Raw genomic sequence first — 15,910 nt, 5'->3', positions numbered from 1 at the left:
GATTATCTTCTGTGTCTGTGTTAATTGGTTTCCCTTTTCTTTGTTGAAGAGGGTCTGTGCAGTCCTTCCGCCTAGTTCACTATCTTGCCGGAACTCCAAGGAACTTCCTAATTGGTTGTTGCTTGTACAAGTGGAATCAGTGCAGCAAAAAGAAAATTGGTACCTTTTTATTTCCACTGATTTAGTGAATCACTGAAACACTAAGGTAGGGAAAATCAGGAAATGCTATGATTAGGCTATATCAGTGGTTCTTAGAGTGTCAGCCCTGGCCAGCAAAGTCAGTATCACTTGGGAACCATTAGAAGTGTAAATTCTCAGGTCTACTCGACTTACTGAGTAATAATATGTTGTTGTTGTTAAGTGTTGTTGAGTCGGTTTTGACTCATAGCAACCCTGTGCAGAACAGAATGAAACACTGCCTGGTCCCATACCATCATCATAGTCCTCACTTTGCTTGAGTCCATTGTTGCAGCAACTGTGTCAATCCATCTCATTCGTGGTCTTCCGTTTTCACTGACCCATTACTTTACCAAGCATGATATCCTTCTCCAGGGACTGGCCCCTCCTGATTACATGACCAAAGTACAAGAAATGAAATCTGGCCATTCTCACTTCTTAGGAGCATTCTAGCTGTACTTCCTCCAAGACAGGTTTGTTCATACTTCTGGCAGTCCATGGCATATTCAGTATTCTTTGCACACACCAGAATTCAAATACATCGATTCTTCTGCAGTCTCCCTTATTCATCCATCATCCAGCTCTCACAAGCATATGAGGCAATTGAAAATACCACAGTCGGGTTAGGCACAGTTTAGTCTTCAAAGTGACATCTCTGCTCTGTAACAGTTTCAAGAGATCTTTTGCAGCAGATTTGCCCAATGCAATACATTGCTTGATTTCTTGACTGCTCTTTCCATGATCATTGATTGTGGATCCAAGGAATATGAAATCCTTGACAACTTCAATTTTTTCTCCATTTATCATGATGTTGCTTATTGGTCCAGTTGGAGAATTTTTGTTTTCTTGGTGTGGAGGTGTAATCCATACTGAAAGTTGTAGTCTTTGATCCTCATAGGTAAGTGCTTCAGGTCTTCTTCACTTTCAGCAAGGAAGGTTGTGTCATCTGCATATCAAATGTGGTTAACGAGTCTTCCTCCATTCCTGATATAGCCCATCTTCTCAGATTACTTGCTCAGCATATAGATTGAATAAGTGTGGTGAAAGGATACAGCCCTGATGCACACCTTTCCTGATTTTTAAACATGCAATATCCCTTTGATCTGTTCAATTACTGCCTCTTGGTCTGTGTACAAGTACCTCATGACATCATTAAATGATCTGGAATTCCCATTCTTCAGAATGTAATCCATAATTTGTTATGATCCACACTGTTGAATGCCTTTGCATAGTCAGTAAAGCATAGGTAAACATCTTTCTGGTATTTGCTTTCAGCTAAGACCCATCTGACATAAGCAATGATTATCCTTCGTTCCACATTCTCTTCTGAATATGACTTGAATTTTTTACGGTTCTCTGTCAATATACTGCTGCAACCATTTTTGAATCATCTTCAGCAAAGTTTTACTTGCATGTGATATTAATGATATTGTTAGATAATTTCTGCCTTCTGTTGGATCACCTTTCTTTGTAATGTTCGCAAATACAGATCTCTTCCAGTCGATTGGCCAGGTAGGCTATCTTCTAAATTTCTTGACATAAATGAGTGAGCACTTCCAGCATTGCATCTATTTGTTAAAACATCTTAATGGATATTCCTTTCGATTCCTGAAGTCTTGATATTGTCCATTCTTTCAGTGCAGCTTCAGCTTCTTCCTTTGATCTTTGGTTTTTGATCATATGGTATCTCCTGAAATGGGTGGATGTCAACCAATTCTTTTTGGTACAGTGCATTTCTTCTATCTTCATTTGGTGCGTCCTGCATCATTCAATATCTTGCCCATAGAATTCTTCAGTATTGTAGTTTAAGTCTCAATTTTTTTTTCTTCAGTTCTTTCAGCTTAAGAAATGCTGAGCATCTTCTTCCTTTTTGGTTTTCTAACTCCAGGTGTTTGCACATTTTATTATAATACTTTACTTTGTCTTCTTGAGCTGTCTTTTGAAATCTTCCATTCAGCCCTTTTACTTCATCATTTCTTCCATTCACTTTACGTACTCTCCGTTCAAGAGCAATTTTCACCACTCATCTGTCGGTTTGTCATACTGTGGTGGCTTACATGTTGCTGTGATGCTGGAAGCTATGCCACCAGTTTTTCAGATACCAGCAGGGTCACCCATGGTGAACAGGTGTCAATGGAGCTTCCAGGCTAAGACAGACTAGGAAGAAGGAGAAGGCATTCTACTTCTGAAAAAATTGGCCATGAGAACCTTATGAATAGCAAGGTTTAGTATATAGTGCTGGAGGATGAGCCCCTCAGCTTGGAAGGCACTTAAAATACAACTGGGGAAGAGCTGCCTTCTTAAAGTAGAAGTGACCTTAATGACATGATGAAGTAAAGCTTTCAGGATCTTCATTTGGTGATGTAGCATGACTGAAAATGAGAAGAAACAGCTGCAAATATCCATTAATAGTCAGAATGTGGATTGTATAGACTGCTAATTTAGGAAAATTAGAGGTTGTCAAAAATGAAATGGAATGCGTAAAGATCAATATCCTGGGCATTAGTGAGCTGAAATTGACTGGTATTGGCCATTTTGAATCAGACAATCATATGGTCTACTATGCCAGGAATGACAAATTGAAGAGGAATGGCATAACATTCATCATCAAAAAGAACATTTCAAGATCTGTCTTGAAGTACAATGCTGTCAGTGATAGGATAATATCCATATGCCTACAAAGAAGACCAGTTCATAGTATCATTATTCAAATTTACACACCAACCTCTTAAAGCCAAAGATGAAGAAATTGAAGATTTTTACCAGTTTCTGCAGCCTGAAATTGACCCAACATAGAATCAAGATGTATTGATAATTATTGGTGATTGGAATGTGAAAATTGGAAACAACAAAGAAGCATTGGTAGCTGCAAAATATGGCCTTGGTGATAGAAATGATTCCAGAGATGGCATGATAGAATTTTGCAAAACTAACAACTTATTCATTGCAAATACATTTTTCAACAACATAAATGTCGACTATACATGTGGACCTTGACAGATGAAATACACAGGAATCAAATCAACTGTATCTGTGGAAAGAGGTAATGGAGAAACTCAATATCATCAGTCAAGACAAGGCCAGGGGCCAACTGTGGAATACACAGTCAGTTGCTTATATCCAATTAAGTTGAAGCTGAAGAAAATAAAACAGGTCCATGACAGCCAAAATATGGCCTTGAGTATATATCCCACCTGAATTTAGAGATCATCTAGAAAAAAGATTTGTTGTATTGAATACCAATAACTGAAATCAGAGGAGTTGTGGGATGACATCAAGAGCATCATACATGAAGAAAGCAAAGGATCATTTTTTAAAAAAGAAGAAGAAGAAAGAAAGAAATGACCAAAATGCATGTCAGAAGAGACTCTGAGACTTGCTCTTGAAAGGAGTCAGAATATGGAGGTCAGCAATTTGTGTTTTAACAAACTTTTCAGGTGATTCTGTTACATATTCAAGTTGAGAACTGCTCTCTTCTAACTACTGTAACACCTTTATTTAGACATCACAGTAAAACAGATCACCCAGAGCATTGCAAGCTATAGTTAGAAATTGATATTTAATCTGAGCCTAATTAGAAGCCATTGAAGGGAAGTGATGTGATCTAAATTATGGGATGAAAGAGTCATTTTGGCTGCTGTGTGAAGAATAGATCAGACTTCAATTGAAATGGGTCCTTACTATATATTATAGCATTCCAAAGTGGTCCACTTAACTACTATTCAGGTTATTCTCAGAGCTCAATTAATTTTAATAGCAATAAAAGATATCTTCATTACATGTAGTACTGATTTTAATATAATTGAAATACATATATAGTCTAATTTAAAAGCATAATTTATAATACCATTAGTTATATACTGTATTTTTACACAAATAACATATTTTTACACAAATAACATATTTTTACACAAATAACATGTGGCTTCTACCTTTGTTTGCTGACTGGTCCTACTCCACCAGGAGGCATTTTTGTAAATATGCTATGGCACTTTTTTTTTTTTTTTTACAGCAACATGTGAAAAAAAAATTGACATAGTGACGCATAAGAATATATTCCTGGGAGGAGAGTGCAGATGGCAAACAAACGTACAAGGCATGTGTTACTTGCGTAAGATACTGTTTATCTACCTATGGATGTGAAGAATCCCTGGGTGGTGTGAACAGTTAAGTGCTAGGTTACTACCAAAAGGCTGGTAGTTTGAACATAACTAGAAATAAGTCATAGAGAAAGGTATGGTGATCTCCTTCTAAAAGATCACAGCCATTGAAAACCTTGTGGCATGCAGTTCTGTTCTTATAAGCACATGGGGTTGCCATCAGTGAGAATCATCTTGACAAGTAACTGGGTTGATTTATGTGAATATGTGTGTATGCATGTGCTTGTGTGTATTTGTTGTTGTTGTTATGTGCTGTCGAGTCGGCCCTGACTCATTGCGATCCCTCCTTGGGTTTCCAAGGCAGTATCACTACAGACGTAGATTGCCCAACCTTCCTTCCGAGGAGTGGCTGGTGGGTTTGAACCTCCAGCCTTCTTGTTAGCAGTCAAGTGCCTTAGGCACTGTGTATAGTAAAGTATTAATTACTATGATTATCTTAGAATTCAGTGTACTTGATTTGGACCCCTGTTTACGTGATCATATATGAAAACACCACTAATTTAGAAGATTAAAAGAGATTCAGTTTAGGAAGGAATGAAAATAAATCCTGAAAAATATAAGTCTCCCAGTTACTTCTTTTAAATCTGTAAAATAACCCATTTACTGCTGACATGAAATAAGTCTAGCAGGTGCTAACGACATACTAGATGTCTCAGATGTAATGATCTCTCAAATAGATAAAATTGTTGTCATGGAGTTGCCGTGTGTGTGTGTGTGTGTGTGTGTGTGTGTGTGTGTGTGTGTGGTGGAGTTGTTGCTTACTCATATAGATTCTGTATAACAGAGTGGAACTGGTCCATGGGTTTCCTAGGCTGTGTTCTTTATGGGAGCACATCAGCAGGTCTTTTCTCCCTCCTATGGGTTCAAACCACTGACCTTTTAGTTAGCAGCCAAACACTTAACCACTGCACCACAAGGACACCTTGCAAGTAAAAGGAGGTTAATTAAACTAGATTAGTTTATATTATTACTAAAATAATTAATCATGATTACTACTAGATTATTTCATTTTGCCTTTAAATCTCCTGCTCTTGATTATTGAGAATATAAAACAATAAGTCATTTAATGCTGAAAATAAAAAATCTGTTTATCCAAACATATCAATAATCCATTTCAAATGGAAGTTTTATTTTCTTGAAAATTATGCACTTTTAAGATTTTTTTTATTTGTAAAATTAATCCTTTGTCTTTATGTGTTTTAAATTTAAAAAAAAAAGAGACAATCTTTTGAAAACAGTTGCTGATCACCAGCCAGGAAAACCTTTGTGTGGGATGAAGATTCTCGATGTTGGCTGTGGTGGTGGATTGCTAACTGAAGTAAGAAATGGATACAGGTTTCTTCCATTTTTAACTGAGAAACAAAAATTTACAGGGAATGAGTTTATGCCTCATTTATCTTTTCTACAAACAATATTGTTCACTGAAAACAAAAACAAAGAAATGCATGTGTTTTATTTGTTTGCAGAAGTAATACATGTTTATTATTATTACTAAATCTAAAAACTCTGGAAAGTATAGTGACTTTTTTTTTTTTTACAAAATGTGACATAGGTCATTTGAATAACAAAGTCCAAATAACAGGTTTTAGCAATTCTGTAAATCTCTTCTACCCCAACCAAACCAAAAACCAAACTTATTGCCGTTGAGTCGGATCCGACTCATAGTGACCCCTCTTTGGGTTATAGAGGCAGTGTCACTAGAGAAGTAGATTGCCTAATCTTCCTTCCAAGGAGTGGCTAGTGAGTTTGAACCTGCCAATCTTCTGAGTAGCCATCAAATGCCTTAGGCACTAGGCCAACAGAGCTCCCAAGAAATTAGGCAATTTCCAATAGTTTGAATGCAGTGATAGGCTGTCCTTTTGCACTAGTTTCAGTAACAGAACTTAACAAGAGTTTTGCCTTATGGGGCTCTTCCCTTCTTAGGTGTTTTTGAGTACTTGGAAGAGTAGTCATTTTTCCTGTGTAGAATATTTGCTTAACATATAGTAAATTTATGTCCTACAGCTCTCTTTTTTGTTGTTTTCTCTCAACGCAATGATTTTGGTTCTAATACTACAATATAATCTAATGTTTGAGAGATATTTTAAGCAACAGTGTGGGATGTAAATGCAAGTTACGATTCAGTGGAAAATGGTATTGTCAAGCCCACAGTTCAGCCTAGTTGACAGTGTGACTAGTTGATAGAGGCCGTTAATGCATGGCTAGGTTCTCACATGCATAGGCAGCATGCGTTGGAGTATAGCAAATTTTAGGGAAGTTGGAATATGTGAAAATACATCATTAGAATCAAGACTATATGGTGTATCATTCCTAAAAAAGGCCAGACCTACTGAACTGATAGAGATTAGAGGAACTCCCAATACTGTTGTCCTAAGATACCCTTTGAACGTAGAATTGAAGCTATTTCTGTAGGTCACCTTTCAGCCAAACAGTAGATTGGCTTATAAAATAAACAGTATCACCTGTGAATAATGTGTTTTCTTAAACAATTGGCTATGTGAGACCAAACGGTTAACATTTACCCAACATCAAAGGTGAGAAGGCAAGGAGGGGAAGGGAAACTAGATCAGCTGAAGCACAATGGAAATAATGTTTTGTCGAGCAACATCATAGAGTCTGCTACAGTAAAAGCAAAAGAGATTTATTGAGGGATAGAGACAGACGATGGCCACTCTACCAGACAATGAGGAAGAGAATATCTTTGTAGTGTTAGAGCAGGAACTAATACTGTAAAATCATAAATATCACAGGAGTCAAAAGCAATATATCTAAAAGCAAGTATTTAGCAGGGATAGGTGTATAACATTTTTGTGGGATTACATGATTCGTTAAGGGTACTTAATTGCAAGTGTACCTACTCTTCATTTTATTTCAGGATGGTCACAGGACAATAGCAGGACAGGTTTTTTAGGCTCCCTGCTATAAAAATTTCTTTCTCAATCATGTCTGTTTCCAGAGATCTTTTGTAAAATTTATTGATAATGCTGTACATCGAGACCCTTTGGGTATGTGCTATTACATCTTTGCAAAAATGATATGGGGGTGGCTTCCTGTGACCTCCTCTAACTTCACAAGGGGGAGACAGAATTACCATCAGCAGCATCAGCCCAAGACTGATTCCTGTGAGGTGGATATTGATCATGTTGCCACCCTCTATCCCTTTTACCAATTCTGACACCAACTGTCTCTCCCATGGCACTCTCTACTTCTCTGGTAGGTTTGATAATTTGTTACAAAACTCACAGACAGTATTCACAAGTATGGGGGTTATTAGGGAAGTAACAGGTTCCAGCTCAGGCTCAGGAAGACTCAGGGTACAGTTCTTTGATCAGAACACCTCAGCCATGCTGCGGCACACTTCTCTCAGGCCTCAGCCTCTGCCCTGCTCAGGCTGGTGTCACAAAACTCTTTCAGCTTTGTTAATAGGCTCCTAAAGAGGCACCCCAACTTTTTCAGCAAGGCTTCTGCCCAAAGGCTTTCTAGCTCCATGGACAAGGAAGTCTCCACTGTGCCTCATGATGATCTCTTGGTTCTGCTGTCTCTGCTGTTGCAGTTTCCCTGCTACCATCCCTCTGTCATTGTCTCAGTGAAGGGACCTCAAGTCCAAGGTTGCGCTCCACTTCTGGCTCTTCTTTCTTGATAGCAGGGAGAGTCTTCCTTTCCACCTCTGGGATGGTTCATTTGAAACCTAGCAGGATGGTAAAACTGATCAGTTCCCTGTTAGGGTTCCATACACCTTATTTGCATAGTCCCACCCCCATAAGGGTACCATGTACTTTATATACATTATTAACAAACTACCCAGTCTCCTTGGTGGGCAACAAAGGACCTCACATTTATATAGTTTCACAGAGTCATCAGGTGGAAGTCACAAAGCCCATGGCTAGAACAGTTATACTAAGTAATTGAGTGTACCACAGTCTTATATCTGTTTGACCAGAATAGAAATACCCCTTGGGAATACATTGTGATATCCTGCATCTCCCAGATTTCAGAAAAAAAGAATTTCTCCTTTAGGGTATATGGTCAGCATCAAGGTTAGAGGTATAGATTCTAGACTCATGTCAAGACTTTAAAATGGAGTTAAGGCTCTGCTTTCAGACTGCTCTATTTACACACACCAAGTGCCTCTGACTTGAGCTCTCATACAAAAGAGAATGCTGGAACATTGTAAAAATTGTAATCAGTGGCATGGAACAGAATGTATAAAAATCTCTAAAGGGGATCCTAATTTGCTGTTAAACTTTCACCTAAAACACAAAAAAATATTATTTTTTAAAAAACAGATATATACATATGGTCTATCAAATAATAAATGAATAAGATATTCTGGAGTCTATTCAAGGAGTTCCAGTGGAACAGTGGTTAAGGTATTTGGCTGCTAACCAGAAGACTAGTGGTTCAAACCTACCAGCTGCTCTGCAGGAGGCAAATGAGGCAATTTATTTCTAGAGTGATTTACAGCCTTGGAAACCCGATGGGTCGCTATGAGCCAGAATCTCTCAATGTATTATTGCATATCTTATGGCTCTAACATTACAAATAATGATTTGTACATTTAGCTTATTGACAATTTAGTGTAAATATTAGACAAATTTGATCAAAACTAAAGCTGTGCTTAACACTTGGGCATGTCATGGAAAGTGATTGAATATAAAAGTTTAAAGAATTAGCTCTGAAGAATAGTATCTAGTCAGTCTATTCTGTAGAAAATTTGAAAATCTCAGAAATTAGTTTTTACAATGGCATGTTTTATTTATTACACTTTAAATATGTTAGTACTGTACTGTGTGCATGTAAACATACCTAGAGAAAATATAGACAGAATTTATTTTTTCATTGTTCTCAAGTGGTTCTTAATAAGTTTTTTGTTTTGATTGTTCTCATTTTTAAGGTTTTTATGATGGAAAATTTCAGACATATACAAACTAGAGAAAATGGTATAATGAAGTCCTGTGTGCCCATGAACGATCTCCAGCATCCACCTCATGACTAATCTTGTTTCATTCTTGATAAACTTTTTTAGTGCCAGCATGTGTTCTGTTTTCTTCCTGAATGTAACAGTTTTTTATACCATTAGCCTCTAGGGCGGCTTGGGGCATCAATTCTTGGAATTGATCCTGTAGATGAGAACATTAAAACAGCACAGTATCATAAATCATTTGATCCAGTCCTGGCCAAGAGGATAGAGTACAAAGTCTGTTCTGTCGAAGAGATTGTGGAAGAAACCATAGAAACATTTGATGCCATCGTAGCTTCCGAGGTTGTAGAACATGTGATCGATCTAGAAGCATTTATACAGTGCTGCTGTCGAGTGTTGAAAGTAAGATTTATAGAATTTACTTGGCTTTTTTTTTTTTTTTTCTTTTGCATGTGTGCATATGCCCATAGCAATTAGCTGCCCCTTAACACTTTAGCAGTTCAGCAGGCATGGTATAGGGAAGGAGGAACTGGGAAGCTAAGCCACTATTAGGAGACAGCATCTCTGCTAGAGAGTCCTCCTGTTCCCAGTCTTCATATGTCAGCTTGGTCTCAATACCAGGATTTTTCAGTATCCTGTTTATATCTTCATTCCCAGGGATACTGGAAAATGTTGGTGCTGAAAAATTGGAAAATTGTACATTTATAGCAGTATTTCTCCATTTGTGTAGTCTAGATTAAACAGCTAAAAGACATTGAATGAAAAGTACCAAGAAATTGATTTGGATTGATACTAAAAATTTATCAATAAAAACAAACATTACCATAAACAAATGCTATGTGGTAGATAATGCTGAATATGATATATGTATTACAATTATCAGCTTATAAAAGAGAACTTTACATATAAGATTTCATTTAATTTTACCTGCAACAGGTAAGGAAGGTAAAGCAGGCATTGTTATCACCTCCTTTGCCAATGAGGACTTAGGATATGAGAGAGGTGATAGGCCACTGGCCTAGTAAATGGGTTTACTAGTCTTACAAGTCTGTTCTTCCTAATACATTGTTGTGCTTATATAATTTGCAGACTTAGACATCTTGAGTATGGTTTAAAATTTAACTCTTTATTTTAAAACAATTTTACATATATAGAAGAGTTGCAAAGATAGTAAAGAGTTTTCCCATATACTCCACACCCAGTTTCCTCTTATTTTACCATCTGACATAACCAGAGTTGAGACTAAGGTGAGGCAATCTAGGTGCCTAGGGCACAAAATTTAAGGAGGCATTCCTGCTAGGGTGGTGACCCAGCTGCACTTGCACAGCCCTGAGAGAGTATTTCAAATTTTATACTTTAGGTCCCTCACTTGCCTTACTCTAGTCCCAAACTTGGGCATAAAACCATGGTACATTTCTCAAAATTAAGAAATTAACATTGGTGAGATACTATTCATTACAATACAGACTTTGCTAAATTTGACTTTTTTCACTAAAGTCCTTTATCTATTGCAGGATCCAATCTAGGATTCCACCTTGCATTTAGTTAGAGTGTCTCTTTAGTCTCCTGCCATCTGTGAAGTTTCATGGTGTTTCTTCTTAAATGGAATTTTATTAGGTTTAGTTCCTATTTTCCAAGTATAACCAGTTAATTATTAGTTTTTATATTGTGTATCAGATTCGTTATGTATGAATGGATGTTCTTTCATACATATGAGGAATGCTGGCATTGTGGGCTTTAAAGCTAATTTCAGTTTTAATGTGAAGCTTATTTTTTTTGTAATGACCATTGTTTGCCACCATTTCCTTGGAATAAGATTTTGTAGAACACAGATTGTTGTTGTTGTTGTTATGTGCTGTGAAGTCGGACCCGACTCATAGCGACCCCTCCTTGGGTTTCTGAAGCAGTATCACTATGGAAGGAGCTCTAGGAGCATAGTGCCTAAGGCACTTGACTGCTAACCAGGAGGCTGGCGGTTCAAACCCACCAGCCACTCCTCGGAAGAAAGGTTGGGCAATCCTACTTCCGTAGTGATAACTGCCTTGGAAACCCAAGGAGGGGTCTCTAGGAGTCGGGGGCAACTCAACGGCAAATAACAACAAATCACTATGGAAGTAGATTGCCCAATCTTTCTTCTGAGGAGTGGCTGGTGGGTTTGAACCGCCAGCCTTCTGGTGAGCAGTCAAGTGCCTTAGGCACTATGCTACCAGAGCTCCTAGAACACAGATTAGATATTCATAAGTCATTTTTAGTAGTTTAGAATATTACTATTGTATAGAGAAAATTTACAACATGCGATGATGTAGTATGTGTTATTTCAGTTTTTATGTAGGGCATATTCCAGTATGCCAATGCTTTCTCCTGTCTTTTTTATTTTTAGTTCAAGGGTGGTATTTGAGATATAGTATCTCTTTCTCTTTTTCCTGTCCACTACCACACATCTATGCTACACATATCTGTGTCTATAGTAATATGAATATCTTAGAGGGGCTTTTTGGCATTTTATCCCCACAGGCTAATAGAATGTGTAGAAGAGGGAGGAGACATTAATCCTTGCTATTGGTGGGAGTAAATATAGGAAACACCATAAATACAATCACTAAAAAATTGAAAACTAAATAGTCTCATAAATGCTTATGTGATCTCTTCATATTCTTCATACAAATGAAATACAAACAAAATAAAACCTTTCAAAACTTACTCATTAGTGTTTTTTTTAAGGAACACTTGTTGGAAATGGTTCCCACCACAAGATGTGTGACTCTGTGCTGTCCCAAACAAGTTAGGCAGACTCATTATTCCCTGGAGGTCTACGCACTCAAACAGACAACAGTGTTGATGTCTGGGAAAATGTCAATGTGTGCATGTAACAAGGAAGAGCAGCCTGACCTCATTTCTATATTTTTATTATAAGGAGTTTATTATAAAGTATTTGATAAAAGAATATGTGTAATATAAATATAAACCACAGTAATGTATGATTTTAAGAGTTCTAAGAACTGTTACGGAAGCTCTGGTAGCATAGTGCCTAAGGCACTTGACTGCTAACCAGAAGGCTGGCGGTTCAAACCCACCAGCCACTCCTCGGAAGGAAGGTTGGGCAATCCTACTTCCGTAGTGATACTGCCTCGGAAACTCAAGGAGGGGTCGCTATGAGTCGGGGCCGACTCGACGGCACATAACAACAACAACAACAACAACAACTGTTACAGTGAGTGCATCTGTAGACGACTGCTTTTAATAATAAATCTTCCAAGATAAAAAATTATTATTTTGTTAAATTGTATTTTAATCATACTTATATATTGTAGCAGCACTAAGGAAGGTCATTTGGAAGGAAGGCTGGGAAGGAAGGAGCCAAGCATTTATCTAACTGATATAACAGATATACCTGACCTTTTAAATTTTACTTCTGTGTATGTTTTTTTTTAGCCCAGTGGTTCTTTATTCATTACTACTATCAACAAAACACAGCTGTCCTATGCCTTGGGAATTGTTTTTGCAGAGCAAATTGCAGGTCTTGTACCAATAGGTACTCATACATGGGAAAAGTTTGTTTCACCTGAAAAGCTAGAGAGCATTCTGGAATCAAGTGAGTATTAAAAATATATTTTTTTTTTCAGTTTATGAGGCCTAACTGAACTTTTAATGCATCTATAATTATTCTTCAGACAACCTAGCACTTAACTAAATAAGCTGGTCTTTTTTGGATGTTGGTTTCACCTCCTCCAATAGATCATAAACACCTTGATGTCAGAATACCACTTCTCTCTCACCTGTGGCACCTGTGGCCAAGCAAATAATAGATGATCAGTGTGTACCTTTTGGCTGTTTAGTCTTAAGAATGAGGTACAAATGTCTATTGCTTATACATCCCATTAGCCCTAGTAAAGACTGCTTGTATCAGCTTATCTTTACAAATTATTTTCCCTCATTTCTCCCCAGTCAGATGTTTTGAATTTCCTTTCTAATAATGTGTTTTTGGTGAAAATTTGCATGGCATATTTGATTCCCGTTCACAGTTTCTGTACACGTTGTTCAGTCACTACGGAAGTAGATTGCCCAACCTGTTCTCTACCTAATGTAAATATTCACCTCATATGCCTGTCTTTTCTTTGCTATTATGCACTTCTTAGTGGCATTGCTTACTTTGGTAAAGTTGTAAAGATTTCTGCAAGTAACCTTATTGAAATAGAATAGAAAAAATATTTTAAAGTTGCTTTTTAGGGACAATTGCTTGTTGGCAGATATTTTCTAATAACAGCTAATGTTTATTAAGTACTTGCCAAATGGCAAACACTGTGCTAAGTGTTAATTACACTTTTCACAGTGTGTCAGCATGCTCTTTAATTGCGTTCTAGTTGTTCCATGTCTGGTACAGGCAGTCCCAGAGTTACGAACGAGATCCATTCCTAACTATGTCTTTAGAATTTGTAGGCAAGTCAAGACCAGGTGCATATGGTTCTTATCTAGCCTTACTATAGTGCAGGAAAAGGCTTAAAACTTTTTCAGTGATTTAAAAGCTACATGTGTAGCAAGTAAAGGTGTTTGTGATGAAGAATTTGTTGGAAGTTGGAATTGGTTTCAAAATGAGAACAAATTTACATAACGTTGAAGGGCAAGTAGGAGTTGTCTGTTAATTGGAATTCATAACCTGGGGACTACTCTAGTGTCCCTGTACCTTTATCTTCTCATTTTTGCTTTAGAGTCACTGTTGACCTTTTAGTCTCATATAGATGGTCTTTTAATGGAGCATCACACTCACGGGTGATAGTCATTACTTTTCGTGCCAGTCTGTTATTTTGCTAAAAGATGACCTTGGGGAATAGTTCAGTTCAAGGTTTAAAGAGTATCTCAGGGTCATTGTCTCAGGGAGTCCTTTAGTCTCAACTGGTCCAGTAATTCTGGACTTTTATTATTATTATTACTGTTTTTATTTTTTTATTTTATTGTGATTAGTTTACAGAGTAAATTCACTTTCCATACAGCAGTTCACAAACACTTTGTCTCATGACATTGACTACAATTTACCATAATGCAACAGCTCCCCTCTACTTCCTCCCCATATTTACCTCTTCCCTGTGTCCTTCCCTCCATGCACTCCTGCCCCTGAGCTGTCTCCCTGTGCATAAACAGCCCTTCTTTCTCCTATGATTGTTCTCTACCTAGTGTAAAGGTTCATTTCCAAACCTGAAGGGCAGCTGGGGGCCATAGTCTCAGTGGTTAAGTCTGGACTTTTTAAGAATGTGAGTTTTGTTCCATGTTTTCTGCCCTTCCTGTCAAGGACCATTTATTGTGGCCCTGATCAGAATCATCAGCAATGGTAGCCAGGCACCATCTAGTTCTTCTGTCTTAAGGTAGATGAGGCCATGGCTCTTGTAGCTATTAGCCCTGTAGGCTAGTTTCTTCTCTGAGACTTTAGTTTCCCTGTTTCTCTTTTGCTCCTGATGAGTAGAGACCAATAGTTGTATCTTAGATGGTTGTGCTCAAGCTTGTAAAACCCCAGGTGCTACTCACCTCCCTAAGATGTAGCACATGAACTTTGTGAAGTGTATTATGTCAGTTAACTGAGTTGTCTCATGAGATTAAGGTCCTAAACTTTCAAACCCAAAAAACCAATCTCGCAAAGTATTTGATTATGTCTAAGAAGTATCTGTAACTGTGTTCTATGAATATATATGCATGCACATACATATCTGTACATATATGTACATATACTTATATCTGTGCACGCATATATATGCATCTGCACTTACCATATGCATATATGTGACCATAAAAATCAAACCATACTCACTGCCATCAAGTCAATTCTGACTCAGTGACCCCCATTGGGTTTGTGAGGTGGTAAATCTTTACAGAAGTAGATTGTTGTATCTTCCTTCCATGGAGCATCTGTGGGTTTGAATTGCCAAGCTTCTGGTGAGCAGTCAAATGCCTTAGGCACTGCAGTGTAGTAAATTACCTGGTACAGCTTTTCTAGCCATGAGTCTTTGGAAACTCTGTGGTGGAATTTGCTGTGAGCAACTGAGGAGCTCCTGATTGTTAAAGTTATCCACTTGAAGTATTTCTGGGAATTTCGCTCTCTCAGGTGTTTAGAATTCTGATGTTATGATTGGTTAGTTTGGCTACTCTGCCAGGCTCAAAAGGAGCCCTCCTAGAGGCAGAAAAAGTCTCTCTGACTGCTGGCTGAGAAAGAGGTGCAGCTGAGAGAAACACACTCCTGAGAGACACGTACTGCTGAGAGAGAGACACCAAGAGACATGCACTGCTAGGAGAGAGACTGAGAGAGACTGTTGGATGAGAGAGACTGAGCGTTGTTCCTGAACTGGAATTGTAGTCTGGTGCTTCCCTAATAAACCCTATAATCTGTGAGTTCTGTGTGGCCACTGCAATGAATTATTGAACCCAATAGAGAGATGGTGGGTGCTTTGAGAGGAATGGTTGGTGAAAGGGCTAGGGAGGCAGTATGTCTGGCCTTGCAGGAATAGGCCTTGGGCTGTTGAAGGTGATTCTGTCTTCCTCTTGTGAGGTTAGAGGAAGATGCGGCCTCTGTGCCCCTTTGGCAGGCACTATGCCACAAAAGCTCCTTTGTGTGACCATGTGCTTATTTTTGGGTTATTGTTGGTGTGTTGCCAAATTGCCTATGTCA

At 38.0% G+C, this 15,910-nt stretch overlaps 1 protein-coding gene across 1 annotated transcript in view; it reads left to right on the top strand.

Moving 5' to 3' along the window:
• The window catches only part of COQ3 (coenzyme Q3, methyltransferase), a 64,356-nt gene that overhangs the window by 43,777 nt on the left and 4,669 nt on the right, over positions 1 to 15,910 (top strand). The window contains 3 exon segments of the mRNA XM_042781137.1: positions 5,556 to 5,655; positions 9,418 to 9,660; positions 12,691 to 12,850. Of these exon segments, the coding sequence (XP_042637071.1) occupies positions 5,556 to 5,655; positions 9,418 to 9,660; positions 12,691 to 12,850 (503 nt within the window).

Source organism: Orycteropus afer, unplaced genomic scaffold, assembly GCF_000298275.1.
Source record: "Orycteropus afer afer isolate SDZICR_OR568_19922 unplaced genomic scaffold, OryAfe1.0 scaffold00087, whole genome shotgun sequence".
Lineage (NCBI taxonomy): Eukaryota > Metazoa > Chordata > Mammalia > Tubulidentata > Orycteropodidae > Orycteropus > Orycteropus afer.
This window is presented reverse-complemented; position numbering and strand designations above follow the sequence as displayed.